General features: G+C 41.7%; 1 protein-coding gene across 1 annotated transcript; it reads left to right on the forward strand.

The window, feature by feature from the left end:
* The first annotated feature begins 1537 nt into the window (after nt 1-1537).
* Nucleotides 1538-21003, forward strand: brwd1 (bromodomain and WD repeat domain containing 1). Its single transcript, XM_052078338.1, has 44 exons — nt 1538-1916; nt 2019-2077; nt 2196-2225; nt 2427-2486; nt 3381-3531; nt 3691-3789; nt 4125-4285; nt 4442-4663; nt 7260-7360; nt 7794-7864; nt 7960-8060; nt 8159-8199; nt 8311-8412; nt 8842-8995; nt 9088-9222; nt 9438-9566; nt 9698-9846; nt 9967-10043; nt 10125-10328; nt 10424-10607; nt 10824-10914; nt 11785-11907; nt 12012-12079; nt 12201-12441; nt 12749-12865; nt 13049-13156; nt 13326-13450; nt 13570-13652; nt 13847-13958; nt 14047-14108; nt 14298-14453; nt 14632-14752; nt 14875-15000; nt 15096-15162; nt 15643-15693; nt 15824-15949; nt 16045-16197; nt 16323-16480; nt 17028-17200; nt 17354-17470; nt 17572-17760; nt 17828-18172; nt 18440-18562; nt 18640-21003. The coding sequence occupies exons 1-44, from the start codon at nt 1880-1882 to the stop codon at nt 19998-20000; spliced, it is 6663 nt and encodes a 2220-aa protein (XP_051934298.1). The 5' UTR covers nt 1538-1879; the 3' UTR covers nt 20001-21003.
* Nucleotides 21004-21601: the final 598 nt, after the last annotated feature.

Genomic DNA, 21601 nt, shown 5'->3' on the forward strand with positions numbered 1-21601 from the left:
AGCGTATCAGTCGAGTTTGGCTAATTCCATTCTCCCAATTTTGTGGGAGCTGTTTGGGGATTGCACCAATATGATTGCAGGTATACAAAGCAATTCCCCAAAAGACGTAAATGAGAAACATTGGTGTGGATTAACTGGATTACCTGCACAGAGGCCTGACCTCAACCCGACTGCGAGCCATGCCATGTGACCTCACAAATGTGTTTCTTGAAGAACGGTTAAAAAATCCCATTAACACACTTTAAAACTTTGTGGAAAAGCATCCTAGGAAATGTTTAAATGTTAGTGTTGCAAAGTGTGCACCAACGTCAAATTAAACCCTATGGATTAAGAATGGGATGTCACTTAATATGTGAGTCAAAGAAGGTGAGTGAATACTTTTGTCAACATAATATATACTGCATACAAGATGTGTAAGAACGGTTGCAGGACTGATGTTACAAGATATATTCATTTTTGACAAGGAACTCTCAGATGCTCAGAGCATTGTGATCAGGTATGTTGTCACGGTGAAGCACCCATGTGCTTCCACAATTTCCTTATACACTGAACTAAGCAAGCAGGGTCACTTAGTAGACATGCTCGTAAGTGCCATGGCCCACTAAATGTTTTAAGAAATCATTAGGGGTGCCACAGGAAATTCTCCTATGCCTCTGTCGAATATTAACTACAAACACTGTATATTTTTGTTCATCTATCCCAGCTACATGTAATGACAGAACAATTAAATGCTCTTCCACTGGATGGCAGAAGATGTGGATCCCTGCGAGTACTGCCCTGTGTTCAATTAAACAGTCCCAAACTTCGCACTAAGTCGATTTGTGATTGAATTGAGACATGGTCATTGTTATGTCATTATTTTATACATTTGTAACATATTTTGTTTGGTGGTGTGCCTTCAATATTCTAATGTAATATGTGTGCCATCAACTGCACTATTAAATTTGGGAAACCCCATTGGCCCAATTGAATGGGAAAACTTGTAGTTGCCTGGGTTTGAAATTTATATTTTGTGACACCAGTCCTCTAACCAACCTGACACACTTTAGCAGACAGAATATTATGGTGTGACGTCAACTGGATTTCGCTTTATGGGATTATAATCAATGTCGTCACCCTCCATAAATAATGCCCTGAGTCTTTTTTTTTAGAAATCACGAAGATCTGAACCGAATTATGATTTAATTATTTGTATTAATGATTTCATTTCAGGGGTAGAAAAGAATGACCTCATTAACCCTGGATGTACCCGACGATAGCAGACTGACCTCAAAAACTGAGTGATGTCATACAGAAATGACAATATTTTAATGTACGACAATAGGTGGCATGTAAATCGTTACATAAACTTTACAAAAATTCAAATGCAAACAATGCAAGCTCGTATCCAGTTTAAAATCAACCAAAATCAGTTCTATTTGTCCGTTCACTACTCATGACGTCATGCGTCGGACTCGCGACCTTGGTCAAAAAGGAAGGGGCGCCTGCGTGGTTGTCGCCTTGCATTTAAAAGGAATGAGTATTTAATCGTCGTCACTTTGAATTCCACGTTTACGTATACACAGTGTACGAGCAGGTTAGTTGAATTTAGCCAAGCGAGAGGATAACGTGCAGGGTTTTTAGGGTCTTTTGTTGGACTCGCTCCTCCCTCCCCTCTCCCTTTTCCTGTGTGTGTGGCTCTGTGGCGGAAGTAAGTGGTATCGCGGAGGCCTCATCCTTCCAATGGCGACTACGAACAGGCTGACTAGCAAGCGGGAGCAACCGTGGAGGGGGACAGACCTGTGTGACGGAAATTAAATAAATATATATCATATATTTCGCCGTTTTTTTCCAAAGTTAGCCCATCAGTGTGCTTCTCTCCATATTACGTCCAAGTCAAATGGCCAAAAATCGGAAAATTTCGCTCCTTGAGACGGGTAAGCCGCATAAGGAACCCCCCAGTTAATCGCTCAATTTACTTTGATACTGCATCTGTTAATTACATTACATCAATCGCCCCCGATGTCTTTTAATTTCAGAGCTCTATTACTTGATATCTCGTTTCCTAACAACGGGTCCCTGTCGGAGAACGGCTGAGGTGAGCTAGCATACGTAACCGTTTATGTTTTATATTTCAAAATACTTCCCTTAGCTACTTGATAACAGCCTTGTCAGAGGTAGTCGCAATTAAGTGCCCCTTTCCACCCGACTTGCAGGTACTGGTGAGCGAACTCGAAGAATATCAGGTATGTGTTCTCGCTTCGTGATGTGTGCTTTAGATGCGATACGACGGTGATGAGTTGGAACTTGCAACTTGTTTAGACTCTTTAATGCTTATGTGTATTTCAACCCTTTGACATCACTCTCTTTTTACAAGCTAAATACATGTTTTACGTGCTCCTGTTTTGAGTTGAGACTTCGGTTTCACCAAGATCTGTTTTCGACAGCTCTTACCAGGGAGATTGGACTGGCTGGGAAACGAGCACCCGAGATCATATGAAGATGTGGTACGAGTTATTTTGACTTTTGTACTATGATTAAATTCATTGTAGTAAATGTGTCGCGACAGGACAGGATCCCACGCTTAGCGCTTGTTTACTCTCTTTGTTCTAATCTCTTTGAAGTAGAGTCGGCTTTATTTGAACTGTGAAATTGTACAAAGTCACAACTTGTCCCCTGACACATAACTCGACGTGAATTCAGATAAAATCGCCGTAGACGTTCATGTACCATATGGTTTTATTTATAATTTAGCCACGACAGTTGTGCTGCAGATAGGGTGGGTAGTTTGGCTTCGCTTACTGGCGAGGCCGCTTCATTCGCCAATCAGAGGCACAGATGGGTTGTCTGCGAGTTGTTTTGCCTGTGACCAGCTTTCTGATTGGTCGATTAAAAGTCAATGTTTTGCATAGGGAGTCACGCTTCACCGAAAAGATTATGAGTAGCGTAACCATACCACCAGTCTTGTCCGAGGATGTTTCGTTAAAACATGACTATAAACATGATATGGCTATAAACGTTATACAGAGTTAATATATATGTAATGGTAAGAAGCACTTTAAGCACATTTGATTCCTCTGATAATTGGGGTGTTAATATTGTGACCAAGCCAGTCAACGTCAATTTGATGTAACTTTGAAAAACTATAGAGTTTTATGGATTTTAAAATCTTTTTTACGCGCTCAGTCCAAGATACTAGAGTGCATGTTGTTATAGAAATGGAAAACTGACATATCCAGTTGGATTTTCTTCACAAACAGTAAAGACAAAGAATCATACAGAAACAAATAGTCGTTGAAGGTTCTTTTGCCATTTGCTGTTATTCAAATTAGCAAATCAATTGAGTTATTTCTTGAGTATTTACATTGTCAAGTGGCTGTCTTCTCCCCACTCCCTCACAGGTTGCAGCGAACACACATGTTGCACCAGACCATTTGTTACAAATATGTAAGCAGATCGGACCTATTCTTGACAAAGACGTGCCATCCTGTGTCCCCGGTGTGCACTCACTCCTGGGGTCCGGAAAGCAGTCGATGCTCAGGACCTTGAAAGGTACTTTGTAATTTCAGAGGATTGTAGTTGTTCTAGTGGCATGAATTATGGCAAAAATGTCATGAAGATGCTCTCTTTGAAATCATGACCATTATCAAATGTAGCTATGTTTATATATTTTTAAAAAAGGGACAGAATTTCTTTATTTTGTGTTTCCAGAATGTGATGGTGTGCGATTGAAAACTTCATCATACGCAGCCCTTCACAGGGGCAGACCACCAGAGAGGCCTTTCAACACCAAGAAAGCTCCACATATAGGTAGGCCTACCCTCTCGCAAAAAAAACCTTCCACCATTAATGTGGCATATAGCCTGTACGCAATTGAAAAATACGTCAACTATTTTCAAGAGGCAAAATCCACAATCAACATGGGTGGGGGCGGGGGGGGGGGGGGGTTGTACACATTGTGGAGGAGGTTTTGATATTGTCTGTGTTGTTTTCATTTTCTATCATAATAATCTGGCATTTGAACAGTGTTGCTAGCTTTTTATATCTGATGTACCTCCTGTCCTGCCCACTACTGTGTTCATGTTAGTGTTGGTTGTGTCCAGTTTGCAGCCCTCTCTTGAAAGTTTGCATCTTGTCGCTAACAGTGAACATCTGTCGCGGAAGAGAGCTGACAGGAGCACAGCGCGACGACTCAATCAACCCTGTCAGCAACTATGGGCGCATGCATCTGCATCGGCGGATCCTGGGGCATTTGTCTGCTGTGTATTGTATTGCATTTGATCGCACTGGTCTCAGGATCTTCACAGTAAGAAGGAACTTAATATTGGTCCAGTTAAAACTGTACCAAATTACTTATTTTCAATATGTAACATAGCCAGTGATTTGTTTGACATTTAAAAATATGAAAACCTCACACCGCATGGATATCTTTTAATGTAAGCCTTGCCGTCTTCCTCGTCAGGGCTCAGATGACTGTTTGGTGAAGATTTGGTCTTCTTTTGACGGGCGCCTTCATTCGACATTGCGAGGACACTCTGCTGAAATCACAGACTTGGCCGTCAGTTACGAGAATACGCTAATTGCTGCGGGAAGCTGTGACAAAACCATCCGTGTGTGGTGCCTTCGTACCTGTGCGCCAGTGGCTGTGCTACAGGGACACAGTGGATCTATTACCTCCCTCCAGGTAAATCCATGTCTCATTTTTTTTAAACTTCACAAAACGACATTGCTACTAGCCACCTCTGAGCTTGTTTAACTTTATTAGTGATTCATGTTTACAGTGCGTATGGAAAGTATTCAGACCATCTTTTTTCACCCATTTTCCCACTCTTTCACACTTTGTCATAATTCAGCCATTTGCAAAAAAAAATTGGTTTTCCTCATTACTTTACTTTGAATTTAGAGAAAAAAATCAATTGTAGAAATGCTTGCAGTCCATTAAAAATAGAAAACTCAAATAATCACATGGATGAAGAATCAACTTTAATTTTTACCCTGACCATTCAGACGATATTACGGCATTATTGTGAATTCTGCCCTCCAGAGGTTAGGTTTATACAGGGTGGCCCACTTAAAAGTAGCCCGGATTTTTTTTTAATTAAAATATTTTTTTAATTTTTTTCAAAACATGTATTTAATTACGTGAATGTTACAAGGTATTTGTAATTCGCTGCTGAACATCACTGACAACTTCGGGCGTCCGGACTAATTTAGGTCTCTGCTTCTTCACGTTTGCAAGAGAGCCAGTGTCTCGCCATTTCTTAACCAGGCTCTGAACACAACGTTTAGCCGGTTGGTTTTGTTTGTGGGTACTCGCGAGTGAGGGCCTCTTGTGTTTTCTTAATTGATCCGGTTCGCACATAGCCTTCCACAATCACTATTCTCTGCTGCAAGGAAAACACCTATTTTCTTGAGGTATGGTACGCACCCGGAGAAGGTAGGAGCACTACTGTTCGTGTATAATCTAAAACAAACAAAAATTGGCACAGCGCCAACGTGTATAACCGGAGCAGTTTGGGAACACTTCCAGCATCTCTTGTAACCTGTAAGTATAAAAACAGGTTTTGGCAAGACTTGGGTCACTTGTAACATTCACGTAATTAAATACAGTTTTGAAAAAAATAAAAAAATATTTTAATTTAAAAAAAAATCCGGGCTACTTTTAAGTGGGCCACCCTGTATTTTGCAGCAGTTTCCTGATAGGCTTTTCTCTAATTCATTGTGTCTCTTCTGTTTACGTTTGATAATGTAGTGGAAATTTGACATTTAACAGCAATTAACCTGTATCTTATAATGAACTGTTAACTTGTATCATTGTACGGCTGATTATCCTATTTGGTTGGTTGCTGTGCAAGGTTGTGATTTTCCTGTATGTCAAGCTTTAACCCTCCCAAGAAGAAAAGAAAAAGGTATTATTGGGCCACACCCCACTGTTTAGGGAGTCGCTCCGACACAGATCTGTAAATGGTGTTTCTCCATCAATGAAAGCTGAAATAAATCTCATCGTTGTACAAAGATTTCCCAGGACAAGAAAATTTTAGATAGCAGGACTACTGGATGCTTTTCTCATTTGATTCGGGTCTGTTAAATGCCATTTTAAAGTGTCAAAATATAAGCACGGGATACTGTATATTTTTTTTTTATAGAAAAGCTGAAAATAACTTTATTGTGGTATATCATTTTGATATAAAATGGTTTATATTGTGATAGAAGACTTCTTCCATATGGTCCAGCTGCAAGTGATAGTTAGCATTCTAAAACTTTGTCCCGTCTCCCCTCAGTATCTCTGGAGCTCAGCCACAGTGATATTTACATTCTTAACTGCTCTTGTCGAGACGTTTCTCCTCCGGTTTGGCCAGACAGACAGCTCTAGGAAGAGTCCGGTCGACCCAAATGTCTTCCGGATTAAGCAGGCCACGTCTTATTGCCGTCTCATTCTGAGCTCTTCGGGCATTTCCTTTGATTTGATGGATTTTTGTTTCTGACATGCTCTTTGATGTCAGGTCTCACAAAGACACCGTATGTCTTTCCCAATCAAGTCCAATCAATATACCTAAACACAGCCAGACACCAATAAAGGTGTAGGATTATCCCGAGAGAGAGAGAGAGAGAGAGAGATGAGAGAGAGAGAGAGAGAGAGAGAGAGAGAGAGAGAGAGAGAGAGAGAGAGAGAGAGAGAGAGAGAGAGAGAGAGAGAGAGAGAGAGAGAGAGAGAGAGAGAGAGAGAGAGAGAGAGAGAGAGAGAGGAGAGAGAGAGAGAGATGAGAGAGAGAGAGAGAGAGAGAGAGAGAGAGAGAGAGAGAGAGAGAGAGAGAGAGGAGAGAGGAGAGAGAGAGAGAGAGAGAGAGGAGAGAGAGAGAGAGAGAGAGAGAGAGAGAGAGAGAGAGAGAGAGAGAGAGAGAGAGAGGAGAGAGAGAGAGAGAGAGAGATGAGAGAGAGAGTGAGAGTGAGAGAGAGAGAGAGAAGAGAGATGAGAGAGAGAAGAGAGAGTGAGAGAGAGAGAGAGGAGAGAGAGATTTCTTGTTTTAATACATCCGCAAACATGTCTTCAAGTCTTTTTTCCCCCCCTGTCAATATTGCTCTGGTTGGAAAAAAATGAGTTCAAATGATTTTAGCAAGTAGCTGCAGTAGGACGGACTGAAAAATTTCAGGTGGTCTGAATACATTGTGTACCTACTCCATGTACTCTTAAGTTGTGCAGTTTTGTGAACTGTGCACCTTTTAGTGGTTTCTGACAGTATATCAATTTTATGCAATTTGATTAATTTATGTTCTTTCAGTTTTCACCATTTGCCAAGGGCTCAAAACGTTACATGTTGTCCACTGGTACCGATGCTACGGTATGCTTTTGGCAGTGGGATGTCAACAACATCAACTTCAGGTGGGTGTAGCTTTAAACTGATTATTCCTTGTGTTCTCTCACAAAATGGAACTTCTTCAATGAATGACTGGTCAATAAATAAGTGCCTTGTTCTCTCTGCGTGACGAGGCCCCACCATGACCCAGGGGGATTTTTATAGCTAGCACATTTTACATTTACAATATCGTTATAAGAAAGATGCTAAACAAAACGGCATCCATTTTTCCAGGTTGCTAAATTGACAGTGTTGCGGGGTTGGTTTCATTTGTAAACTTGAGGTTTTTTGTTTTTGGGTTGTTACACGCTAACTCTCTTACGGTATGCCAAATTTAGACGACATTTATTTTCACTTTACAGGGGCTTTTAAGTTTAAAAAAAGCCTATTTTGGAAAATTACATGGTATGGACTAACTGAAATATACTCTGATTTTGACTAAATATGTTTTCCTTAAAGTGATCGTCCACACAAGTTTATAGAACGTCCGAGACCAGGAGTTCAGACCGTGTGCTCATCATTCAGTCCAGGTAATTAGTCCAACCGCTGTGCACGTTGTTAGTAAATTGAGAAGGTATCTCATTTCAGTGTGAGATCCATAAGTGTTCCTTTACCATCTCTGCAGGTGGAATTTTCTTAGCCACAGGAAGCACTGATGACGTGATCAGAATATATTACGTGGGGACTGGAAATCCAGAAAAGATATCAGAGCTCCATGAGCACACAGTAAGTTGACTTGCCTAAACTTTCAGTTGAATATTAGCTTTGATTCGACAAAGGCAGTGTTTGCCTGTTAACCATCTCTGTATGTTGGTTCTGTTTAGGACAAAGTTGACAGCATCCAATTTTGCCACTCAGGTGAAAGGTATGCATTTAGTAAATTACTTTATTTAAACATCTCACCCATCACTGGTTGTGGATGTGAGTGTTTCGTTAATGAAAAAGTGTTGTGTTTAAAGTTATTGTAACTTCCCAGGTTTGTGAGTGGAAGCCGGGATGGAACCGCAAGGATCTGGAGGCTCCATCAGCGCCAGCAGTGGAGATGCATCTTGCTCAACATGTCCACCACTCTTCCTGGGTAAGCGTGGTGTTTGCTGTCCATAGAAAATATCTCCAGTTAACAATATTAATATTTTGTATACATAAATCTGTATTGTGGTCCACACAGTAATATACAATTACCTTGGTGCTGTGTTCAAGTGCCACATGGAAAATCGCTGACTCTTCTCAATAGGATCCACTTGGTATTGAAACATGTCACCGTTTGATTTCATATGAATCAGTAATAATAATTAAAAATGGTCGAAACCAAGTACCAACTTCGGCACCCATCCCTAGACATGATTTGTTTGAACCTGTTGTCTCTCAACTTGGAAAAATATCTGTTGAAATTTATATGCTTTTGAAACCGGACTAATGTGGAATACATATTTAATATTGGCATGATTTTAGAAACGTTTTGCTTTATTAGAAACTGTTGAATTAATAACAAGCTTTTATTCATTAGTGCCGAGCCAATGAATGAAGAGGAAAGTTACTTCAAACCCAAAGTCACGATGGTAGCATGGGATTGCCATGACAATACCGTCATCACCACCGTCAGTAACTATCTGATCAAAGTGTGGAACTCCTACACAGGACAGCTGCTACATGTCCTCAAAGTAATCTTGCACAGCACGTTGCACCTAATTATTCAAATTTTGATAATTATTCTTAACATGATAAAAATGACTAAGATGAACCTTGTTTCCAGGGCCATGAGGCTGAAGTGTTTGTTCTTGAGCCACACCCCTTTGACACCCGGATTATTCTGTCGGCGGGCCATGATGGAAATGTTTTCATATGGGACTTGCTGCGAGGGACAAGCACACAGCACTACTTCAACATGGTACACTAAATCAATTTAATGAAATGGCATTCATCAAGGAACTGTTCATTCTTAATTTGATAGTCTTCAGTCTTTTTCACCTTCTATCGATTTGTCTGTGAGCAAAAAATTTGAGGAGAACCACGTTGGCGTTACAGAGGGGTTTTGCCTGTGTGAAGAGTTATTCTCATACTTATTTTTATGTTGTTGTGTTTTTTTCCTTTTTTAAAATCTAGATTGAGGGCCAAGGTTATGGCGCAGTTTTCGACTGCAAGTTCACTCCTGATGGTCAACGATTTGCCTGTACAGACTCCCATGGGCATCTGCTCATCTTTGGCTTTGGTAGCTCAAAACCTTATGAAAAGGCAAGAACAAAAATTGCACTGACGTTTGTAGGAACTGAGTATGTAGGAATGCCTGTTACAGGTTCAAAACTTCAATGTCCCCAATGCAAATCTTGTTTAACTAACGTCTATTTCTCTTGGTCCACATAAAGCTTCCCGACCAGGTTTTCTTCCACACGGACTACAGACCTTTGATTCGAGATGCCAATGGCTTTGTCCTTGATGAGCAGACACAACAGGCCCCACATCTCATGCCCCCGCCTTTTCTAGTGGACGTGGATGGAAACCCACATCCACCGAGGTGGACTGACAGTTGTTTGCCATCAATATTGTGCCCCTCTGTGTTTTGACTTCTCAGAATGGTAATAATATCAAGGGCTTTGGCACTTTTTTGAGATTTAAATCAAATGCGGGTTTCCAGGTATCAGCGGCTTGTTCCAGGTCGAGAGAATGTTGCAGCAGAACACTTGGTTCCTCAGCTGGGCTATGTTGCTACCAGTAAGAACATAACCAACAGTATGAATGTGCTCATTTTAACCTGTGCTCTACCCTCATGCTCTTCCTTGATATCTTGTTCAGGTGACGGCGAGGTAGTGGAGCAAGTGATTAGTCAGCAGACTGCAGAAGTTGAGGAGGTTGCCATCAGACGCGGCAGCCTACTCGACGAGGCCATCCGAAACCTTCAGCAGCAACAGGAGCGTCAGAACCAGGCTGCCTTAGAGGTGGGGCCTGCAGAGGTCCAGGGGCCAGCAGTGCCACCAGCCCCAAGCACTCCACGCAGAGGTATGATTGTGTGGGTTCATTCATATAATACTTCACTCCTTGTTTTGTTTGTCTTAATTAATACCCTTGGAACCTATTTTTCCTCTTTCCTGCAGTGTCTGTAAATGATCGCGCAGAAGTGCAGTCTCCTCCTAATGTGGGTCTACGGCGGAGTGGACAGGTGGAAGGTGTCAGACAAATGCACCAGAATGCACCGCGCAGTCAAATGGCTACGGAGAGAGACCTACAGGCCTGGAGACGTCGGGTGGTGGTGCCAGAGCTCTCCCCGAGCAGCTACAGGTAGACGCAAATCTGACACTCCTGAAATTTTGAACATAGCTTGTGAATTTGAATGGGTTCTACTTGATGCAGACATGTTCAGTAAAAAATAATCACTTAATACTAATAATAAATTACATTTGATCAGGAATTACTCAAGGTTTTATGTTTTTTGACACAACAAGGATATATGTAGTCTATTTATTTATTCATTTTATTTTATTCATTGTCTTCCAGAGACCAGGTGGACATAAGGGTTGCCAAAGGGGAAGATGAGGTGGCCTTATACAACGCAAAGAAGAGACGCATAATGTACAGCAGCTGCCGAGTAGGTTGTTTTCTTTCTCCTGGTTTTGGTTTTGTGGGTGTTATGGTCAGATTTCCTGCAGCTTTGTATTCCCAGCATTTCTCTCGGGTATTTTTGACCACATTTCTTCATGGGTAGCTTTTGTAACATCAGCTTTTACACACTGGACAAATACATCTGCATGTTTAAAGCAGCACAATCATATCTACACGCACTTCGATAAAGCTCCCTTCTGGCCACAGCGAGGTCACATCCAGTCAGCAAAGGAGGCAGATTTATTTATTTTTTTAAATAAAATAAAATCAAGCGAAAATGGAAAACCAACCAGAGACCCTCGCTTTGTCACAATAAAGTTGACTTGAACTTGTGCTCATCAGTCTACCCCAGGCAGGAAGAAAACAACGTAGGAAACCTTTTCCTGCAGGGCAACCGGACAGAGTGCAATGTGGCTTGCCACAATTCAGCCTGCGGCCCATTGAATTTCAACTGAGCCAGAGACACGGTGTTCAGCAGCTACCAATCAGAGGAAAGCTTTCCATATCAAATTAAACATAACAGCAAACTAATCGGAGCAAAGCTTATTTACCAGAGAAAATGGCCCGATTTAGAAAAAAGGCACACTGTTCATTTCCAAACCAAATTACCTTAATTTATGACTTGTTTGTATCGAAATAAATGGAAAGAAGACCTTGAAAAAAAGAATCATGTTAAATTGCAGTTGCTTTATTGAGGAATCAAAATTGCAATCAAATAATTTTTCAACATTGTTCAGTCCTACTTTTAATCTTATTTCTGTTTATTTGCCATGCACACTGGACTGATCGCGCACAAGTCACAAGCAATGCATCATCTAAAGCATTTACAAACCTTTCCACATCAATATTCTCTCAGGATGATTCTGATGAGGAGCCTCCTCCTGCAAAGCGAGCACAAAGTCGCAGCGACACGCTGGAATTCATCGACCTGTCATGTGAGGAGGGTGAGGAGACGGCAAGCTCTGACGCTCACACCGAGGTATCACATTCACCACTCTTTTGTGACCTGTTTCGAAATGTCGTTTCACTGCAGTCAAAGTCACTTTATTGGATAGTAAATGGTCTGCTGTGTTGTCTGTCCAGGACAATGACTTGGATGGCAGTGAACTGGACTCATCTAATGATGAGGAGTGGAATAGTGATAGCCCAAGGTATTTACATATTGTAGTTGGTTTTTAGGTAGCACGCTTAAACCTGCTGATCTGTTTTTCTATGCAAGTGCAGTCAATAACATTTTGCATGGATTCATTAATTTGGCTGAACATTTTGCAGTCACTCGTCCAGTGAGTATTCAGACTGGACAGCAGATGCTGGCATCAATCTGCAGCCATCGACTCCCTTGTCATCGCGTAAACGAGTACGACGCCAGCTCAGCAGTTCTGAAGAGGAGGAGGAAGACAACGAAGAGGAGGACGACAAAGAGCAGCGACAGCAGCAACAGAGTGACGAGGAGGGAAAAAATGCAGGAAAAGGAAAAGACAAACCCAAGAAACCAAAGAACAAGTCTCCCAGAGTGAGTTGGGAAGTACTGCTGTTAGACTGGCTCGCTTAGTAATTAGATAGGTGACTTGAGCTAGGCCATTGTGTCACTTTGACCTTTCCGCCTGGTTTGGCATCTTATCTACGACAACCTTGGCACACATTAGTTGATTGAATGGGAGTGAGTCTCTTCTTTCAATATACCGTCAATATTACTCGATCTACATAGCTGCATTAAATTCTGTATTTTACTGAACATTCAAAACGTCTTGAACTGTTGGGCCCAATCCAATTTCTTCCTCTTAACCCCAAATCTCAATTTTTCTATATTCTTTAATCAGCGCCCCAAAGTCAGACCATCCATCAACAGAGAAGTGTCCAACGAATTTCGACCCTCATTATGGATCACTGATGTCATTCCGAGGAAATCTCCTTTTGTTCCCCAGATGGGTGATGAGGTGTGTTTTTAAAAACTAAATTGAACCTCTTAAATATTATCATCAGTCAATTTGCTGTTGATGCTTTTACCAATAGCTCATCCATCTTCTCACATTGTTTTCCTCTGGCAGTATTTGTTACCAGTCAAAACGGTGTGTGTGCGTGTGTATGCGAGCGCATGTAATTTTTTTTGTCTATTTTAGGTGATTTACTTTCGACAAGGCCATGAGGCATATGTTGAGGCTGTACGACGTAATGATTTGTACCCCATCAATTTAGACAAGCAACCCTGGAAGAAAATGGAGCTTCGGGTAAGACAAATGAGAGCGTAGGAACGTGAAGCAAATTTGAAAAATAGTCACTCATGTAGGTCTAATTAAATGTACCTGGTTTATTCACGACAGGAAAAAAGAATAGTTGTTCTCTTCAAATTCTATTTTACGTTCTTGGGGGGGAAAAATCCTACTGCTTCTTTTTCAGGACCAAGAGTTTGTTAAGATTACTGGAATCAAATATGAAGTCTGCCCTCCGACACTCTGCTGTTTGAAAATGACTCTGATCGACCACGGCACAGGCAAAATCACAGACAAGTCCTTCTCTGTCAAGTAAGTCACTTTTGCCAGGCATCAGGGAAGATATGGAAAGCCAAAAATAGAAAACTAAGTGAACCTGCTAACCACTTTTGGGTTTATTTTACTCAAGTACAACTGATTATTCTTTACAGATATCATGACATGCCTGATGTAATTGATTTCCTGGTGCTGAGGCAAAGTTATGATGAGGCACTTCGTAGAAACTGGCAACCAGGTGAGTCAAGATAGAACTAATGCATGAAATCAATCAGAAGACTGTCTTGCAGGGCAGCACGTTTTATTCTCTTGGTTTTTCCTACAAACTGATCGGAGCAGTTATGGGTGACAGACTTGTAATATTTCACAAGGGCATTTTAAATATCAGTTTTGCTAGGCCTTGTACAAAGATATATTCTGCCATTTTTGCAGGTGACCGGTTCCGCTCGGTAATAGACGATGCCTGGTGGTTTGGCACCATCATTTGTCAGGAGCCATACCAGCCAGAATACTCTGACAGTCTCTTCCAGTGCTTTAAAGTCAGGTGGGCGATAATCGAGACAGAATGATTTGCCTGGATAGTGTCAGAAACTTGCCTTTGTCACAAACTCAATGTTGTTCAATTTCATTAGGTGGGACAATGGGGAAAATGAAAAGCTGAGTCCTTGGGATATGGAGCCAATTCCAGATGATGGTAATGTTCGGCCATACACTCCGCTGGTACTCTCATCTTTGGCTGTGAAATGTGGAAGCAACAATAGGTGTAGGCTGTTTTGCAACCCATTTCTGAACAGACACTCCCGATAATTTCTTTTTTGTACAGTCTCACCTGATATTTCCTGACGTTTAGTGATACCTTATTGAGTGCTTCTCTGCTTTGCAGCTGAGCTTCCAGAGACGGAAGGAGGCAGCATCCCTGTTACGGCAGAGGAGATGAGCGAGTTGATGTACAAGCCCCTGAAAGGAGAGTGGGGGGAGAGGAGCCGGGACCAAGAGTGTGAGCGCATCGTTGCTGGTATTGGCCAGCTCATCACTGTTGGTGTGTACTTGATGCACTGAAACCTCTTTCCTATCAACTCATGGCACTATCTACTCTATTACGCCTCATAACTTTGCTGTTCAATCCAATTAAATGTCACATAACTGTCAAAATATTTGAGTTCTCCCTCAATGAAACATCATCAAACTAACACTCCCTTCTGGTGTTTCTATCACAGAGATTGCTGCTCCTTTCTCTGGCCCTGTAGACCTGATTCAGTATCCCACCTACTGTACTGTGATTGCTTACCCAACTGATCTGGACACCATAAGATTACGACTCTTGAACAAGTACTACAGGTCAGTCTTGATACTAGAAATGACTAATGGAATAATTTCTATTTTACTCAGTCCAGAATTATTTTAATGGCTGTGCTGTATTAGACAGTATGCACTGACACACAACCTCTGTTGGTCCACAGACGCTTATCAGCATTAATTTGGGATGTCAGATACATTGCACACAACGCCCGCACTTTCAACGAGCCAAGGAGCAAGATTGCCCACTCTGCAAAAATCATTAGTAATGTCCTACAGAAATTTGTCAAGTAGGTCCCTGAATTTCTTTTATTGTCAAGATATGTAATTCTCCAACAAATTATTGTTTGCAAATTTAGAGTGACTTATGTCCTCCTTTCTGCAGTAATCCTAGATGCGCAGACATCATGGAGATTTATAGTGTTGTTGAAGAAATGGATGAGGATGATGAGGTACGTAAGGTTATCAACTACCTTTTTACTCTTTTTACGTATGTCTGTCATTTTCCAGGTATATTATTACCAGATATCTTTAATTATCTTGATATACCTAAATAAGAGTTCACCTCCTTTGAAAAGTAAACATCAATTTCTCAATAAATTCGAGAGCAGAAATTCTGAATCAGAATTTTAATGGTTAGAATCACCTATGTTAGTAAGAATTTTCGTGAGGTATTAATCGAAAATTTACCTTAGCCAGACTGTAATTGGTATGTATTAATATTTGTAACGTTGACTGAATTTGGAGGAAAAATAAAGATTCTGTGTGTGGATGTTTATAACACAGTTTTTCTGTTTAAAAAAAAAAAGGGACTCACTCTTATAATGATTCACTCATATAATGAGAGCGGTTTGTGTGTAGTGATTAAAACGGCTACAATTGAAGCACTGAGACGGTTCAATTAAAAAAAAGATCATTTGTTTTTCTCACAGGAAGCAGATGCAGAGGCACCAGGAACTTCCTCGGGACACAGGCTGCGTCAGGTAAACATCATTCTCATGCTCATCAGTAGGAACTGTGTGAAATTCATATCAATATGAAAGTGAATGATGGGAAATATTGCATCTTGAGGTGAAAACTTTGTTTAATGACCTCCTTCTCTACTATTTGCAGCGCTCGGTGGAGGTGCTCCCAGACAGAGATGCTTGGAAGGAGCAGTGTAAAAATCTCCTCAATTACATATTTGAGTGTGAGGACTCTGAGCCATTCAGACAGCCTGTGGATCCTGAGAACTATCCTGTCAGTTAAACACCGCATTATAATGCTACAATCAAACTGTTCCTCATTTTCTTCACTTTCGGTTGCATTCTTAACTGTTTGCTTTATGTCTCCAGGACTACCATGATATCATCGACGCACCAATGGACTTTGGGACTGTAAGAAGGACCTTGGGGGAAGAACGTTATGAAAATCCGATTGAGCTTTGCAAAGACACACGCTTAATATTTGCAAATGCTAAAGCTTACACACCCAATAAACGGTCCAAGGTAAGAATACAAACTGGGTTGATTAGAATTTTGTCAAAGTGGTGTGACTAAGGTCTCCATATGATGACTTTCATATTTTCCTTTTAAGGTTGCTCGCTAGACTCATGAATTTTTTTTTCTTGTAGATTTACAGCATGACCTTGCGTCTCTCCGCCTTCTTCGAGGAGCAAATCCGAACAATCATATCAGATTACAAAACAGCAGTGAAGAGCAACGCTAGGCTCCGTCGCAGCCAGCGGTTCAAAAAGAAAACGCAACATGATCCGTCCGTCAGCACCCCAAGGTGTGCTTGTTTCCCCAGTTTTGCTTCAATCAAATGTAGAGGCGTGTCAAAACAAAGAATTGACATTGATGCGTGACTGTCAATATACGGTACTTTGTTTGACAAGTACTCCAGCAACTAAGAGAGCACACACAAATCTCTTTTATAGCTCACAGACACTTAAGTACACCTCTACACTGTCACGGTAATCCAAGACAAGAGCTGAGTCAAACAACTATATTTACAAAGAATTAACTACTCAGTTAGCATTTTGTTTTTCTTTTTTCAATCGGTTGTAATTTCCAGCGTTGTCAAACTGCATTACGTCATATTGAGGAATTTTGTTCAAAATACCGAGAGGTACTTCTTAGTATGATGCAGCAAGATAACTGTTAAATGAATGGCCCTTATACCATCACTCAAAACTAAGCGTCATCTTTGTAAAGAGAGAATTTAGGTAATTACAGCTCCATCGGAAAATAGTCCAGGCAGTTGCGATGCAATTAATGCTCTAATATTTTATTCTTGAATTAATGTCTCATGAGAGGTTGTCTCTTCTCCTTTTCAGTCAAAAGAAGGATGGTGTCAAAACTCAGGAAAAAGTGGAGTTTGTGACCAGGGCCAAATCTACCTCAGCAAAAACCTTGGTTCCTGAGCGAGCCAGGAAGCCTCGGAGCAGCAGCACCGGTCACAGCTCCTCGGAAGATGACTCCGCTTCTAAAGGTGCTTCATCAACAGCAGGTACAAAGAAATGTAGTTTCCCCGTATTGTAGATGGCAAAAGCAGTTGCTTCAATCTCTTTTGCGATGTTCAGATATTAAAGCACAGTGATGATTCAGTTGCTTCCCTTTCGAGTGTGTGTCATTGTAAGGAATTTTGGGCGTTGTTCCTCAGAGTCCGACAGTGAACTCAGCGAGTCAGAGGAGGAGACACGTCCAGGTTCTTCCAAACATCAAGGCAAGCAGAAAGCAAGAGTTAAAAGAGGCAGCTCTTCCAAACAGCGTAAAAAGGGTCAGTTATGCCTCATGTTGGAGAATCAGTACGCTGTGTTCATTCAACAAATGACCGGTAGTATTTCTTGCTCTGCTATGAATGGAAATATTTTTTGCTAGTCGCCGAGAGTGACAGTGATGAGAAGGAGGTTGAGGAAGAAGACGAGGAGCCGTTTGACAGTGAAGGCGCAGGGCAAGAGAATGGAGAATCGTCTTCCCATTCTTCAGGTCGTTGCTATCACAGTAGGGCAGCAAAGAGCAGGAGCACACGCCTGACCAGAAACACCGCTGCTGGCAGAAAAAAGACAGGTAAAAGTTTAGCATTCAGTTTTATGATGCAACCAAACATCATGGTTGGCCATTATTGTGTATGCAGAGGGCAGAGCGGAGATGAACGGTCATGCAAGCTGGTCCTCTGCCCGGGACAGACGTCAGCTCCAGGATTCCGACGGAGCCCTATCCCAAGGTTCTGATGGAGAAGAGGAGGATGAAATAACTATCCGCAGATCACTCAAGAGGAAAACGGCAAGAGCAGCTGTCAACAGGATAAAACTCCTTGAAGCATCAGATGAGGATGATGACGACGTAGAGGAGGAAGAGGAGGTGGAGGAAGACGACGACGAAGAAGAGCCAATAAGGAGCCGTCCCCGCAAGACTTCCCAGGCCGGCAAACGCACCACAGTACTTCAGAGCAGCTCTGAGTCAGACGGAGAGCAACCGGGTGGGTAGCTGTGTTCTTCATGTGCTGACATCCCTCAGGCTTTGTTTTAGGCACATGAAGTCACATTTTCATAAAAGTGGTCCAATTAGATCAGCTTACCACGGCACTATTTCAATCTGTAAACCTTTCACCACAACCTTCTTCTTAATTTCTGGCCGCTCAATGACCTTACCACCACTGTACTAATTTTGCCATACCACGTTGATGAAAATATTGCATGAAAAGGCTTAAAATTGGTAAATTTTACATTTGATTCTTTTGCTCCAGCTTCAAAGAAATTGTCTGAAGAATCCCAGGGTGAGGAAAATGGTAATGACAGCAGCTCTTCAAGCTCCTCTCACAACAAGCTGGCTGGACATACGAGAATGTCAACCAACACAAAGGGCAATGGTGTGTTACTTTATCTTCATATCTTTAAATCCTGAAGCGTTTTTTCAACAAAAAAAAAATCACAGCTTCTCTTGCAGGAACTTTGACTTGCGTGAACGGACATGGCCCAAAACACAAGTTGGACAGCAGCTCTGAGGAGGAAGAAGCTGCAGACGAGAGTTCTGGAGATGCGGAGGAGGAGCATGATAATCAGGCTGCTGCGCGTCAGAAGCCAACTAGAGCCTCAGCCAGGAAGAGTAGGATTACCAGTGAGGAGGAAGCAGAGGGGGAGGAAGAGAGCACTAAACGAAGGGCCACCCGACGCCACCTTCCCATAAGTTCAGATGAAGAGGACTGTCCTCAACGACGGCCACACCAAAATGGAAGAAACAAGGAGGAAACTCCGCTCAAGGACTCTAAAAAGAGCAAAGGGTCAATGTCTAAAAGCCAAAATCGACAAACACCTGCATCAGCTCATAAACCAGATGCAGGTGATTCCAAAGCGCTCAGTCGTACACCGAAGAAATACCACAAGAAAAGATTGAAAAAAGATCAACAGAGCGAAGCGGAAAGCAGTCGCTCCAGTGATCATTTTGAGCACAAGAACAGGAGGTCTGCGAGGAACCACGTCAAGCCAAAACGACCTCGGAATGACACTTCTGCTTTGGAAAGTTCTGAGCAGGACTTTAAACCCAAGAAGTCGAGGAGAAAACGTTCGACTGGTTCATCGGACGAAGGGTCAGATGAGTCGGGCAACACGTCCAACAAGCGTCTTAATTTAAGAGTGCTGCCTAAAAAGAAATACATCAGCGACAGCTCTGCTTCCGAGGAAGAATCTGTGAGCCAGAGCAACATGAGAAACAGCAAAAAAGCAGGCTCAGTTCCTAGGGAAGACTCCTGTAATACGAGCAAGTGGAAGAAAACCTCTCAGAACGAAAGCAGGATTCAAAAGTCTTCCAAAAGAAAACGGACTTGCGCCTCGGGATCTGAAGATGAAGAGAGTGAGTCAGTGGCCAAGAACAACAGGAGTGGCAAGCGTCCCAAACGGGAATCAAAACAAGACAAGGAAGAGAATGCCTTTCCCGAGTCAACTTCCAGCAAAGAGGAAGGTGATGTCAGACGCTCGCGGAGAGGGACGAGTGAGAAGCGGCCCAAACACGAAAGGCGGAAGGAAAGCTGCAGCAGTCATCACAGTTCAGACTCCGAAAGCGAGCAGTCATCCACGGCCAGTGAAAACACTGATGCCAGCTCAGGGTCCCACAGCAGTCCAAAGAGGCGGAGCCCAAGACGGGCCAAGCATGGCCAAAGGACTGCCGCTCGCCAATTAAGGCAGCGCCGGCCACAAGTCGTCTTGGAGGAAGAGGACAGTGACGAGTCGTACAGCAAACCGCGGAACAAGGGCCGCGTTAACACCCGGAACCGGGGGAAGCGGACTGTCCTTTATCATGACAGCGAGTGAAGGCTGAAGAGGGGTGACAACTGGAGACTGTAAAGACACTTGATGTTATGGTAGCAGCACTGGTTTCCTTGAAATATGCTGTGAATCTGTTTCTTTCAGGGATATTTATATTTTCTATGAAAAACACATTTATAGATGTAATCTAGCAAATTCAAGCATTTGAACTGCTGGTCTTCACAAGGATACAGATCAAAACGCCACCTGCCAATCCTGCTTGTTATTTTGGCCAGCAGAGTAAATTTGTGAGGAATCTTGGGTGCTATCTAATATACCTCTGTTAAATCTAAGCATATTGCTGGCTTGCACTAAGAAACACTGTAAGGAGGTATTTCATACACTAGTTTTGCATTAGAAACTCAGGGGTCAACTAAGTTTACTGTAGTCTCAGACGTGCAGATAATTGTTTTTTTTTTTGTTTGTTTTTTTTTTGGAGTGATCACATGGACAAGCAACAGTTCCAGGTGGGCAAACGTCAAAGCATGCGCAACTGACAAACCAATTCACATTGTCACTTAAGACTCCAGCACTCCTTTGTGAATTCATGATACATGTAACTCTTTTTGCCTGTATTATGAGTTCACATGAGCCAAATGTTTTCCCATTATGTTGATCTTGTTTTTTCATTTCCCTTTACATTTGTCTTGTACCTGTAAATAGGTCTGGTTTTGATGGAGAAAGGATTGATTGGCCATTATGTCAGCAGCAAGGTGTTTATTTAAAATGTTTTTTTTTAATTTTACCATAAACTTCGTCTTGCCATATGTCATTAATTGGTACTTTTTTGCCAAGTACACGTAACCAGACGTACTTACTGCAAAATACTGCGATTTCTCATATTGGGAAGACGTTTAATTGTCCTGTGTTACTTTCAGTGTTAAATTGTTTTTCATAGTTGACAACATGGTTGGTTTATACAGGATTCCCTTAATGCAGTTGCTTTCACATTTTGCTTAATGGTTTTCGTACTACACCTTCAATAAACAGATTTCAATGGGAAATCAAATGACGATGTGTGGGTTTTGTCATATAATCCATGATTTATTATCAGTAATGCGGATATCGTGTTGTTCACCTTGTACACATATACAGTAGTTCATAATGCGTGGAAACTAACAATCTTGAGCAATACGTGTTTTGTATTCAATGAAGTTTTTGTCCTTTTGATAAAGAAAGCTGATTTTTTGGTAAAGAATCAACATCACGTGGGGCGTTGAAAACGAGCCCCCTTTACTTTGTAGAGCCACCTTTTGCTGCGATTGCAGCTGCTAGTCATTGGGCGAATGTCTCAATTGGGGCTGGGTTTAAAAATACGATATCAAATCGATTTTCCTTCAAAGCCCGATATCAAAACTATAGATCGATCCTATTAATGCCTCTTTTCCCCCAATGTGATTTCTCACATTGCGCGAAGGCTGAGATCAGCGCCAAACGCCAACCAGCTTAAAGAAAGATGTCTGGAAGTTGTTTTTTTTACTTTTTTTTATAATTCTCATGGAGCAATGTTTGGTTTCTGGCTTTGTTTAATAAAGAAAAAAATTAGAAAGTGGTTACATTTATTTTCTCTTTTTTCTCAAACCATTGGCTCCCATTTCTTTTTATTG

The sequence above is a fragment of the Hippocampus zosterae genome, chromosome 10, assembly GCF_025434085.1.
Source record: "Hippocampus zosterae strain Florida chromosome 10, ASM2543408v3, whole genome shotgun sequence".
NCBI classification, from domain to species: domain Eukaryota; kingdom Metazoa; phylum Chordata; class Actinopteri; order Syngnathiformes; family Syngnathidae; genus Hippocampus; species Hippocampus zosterae.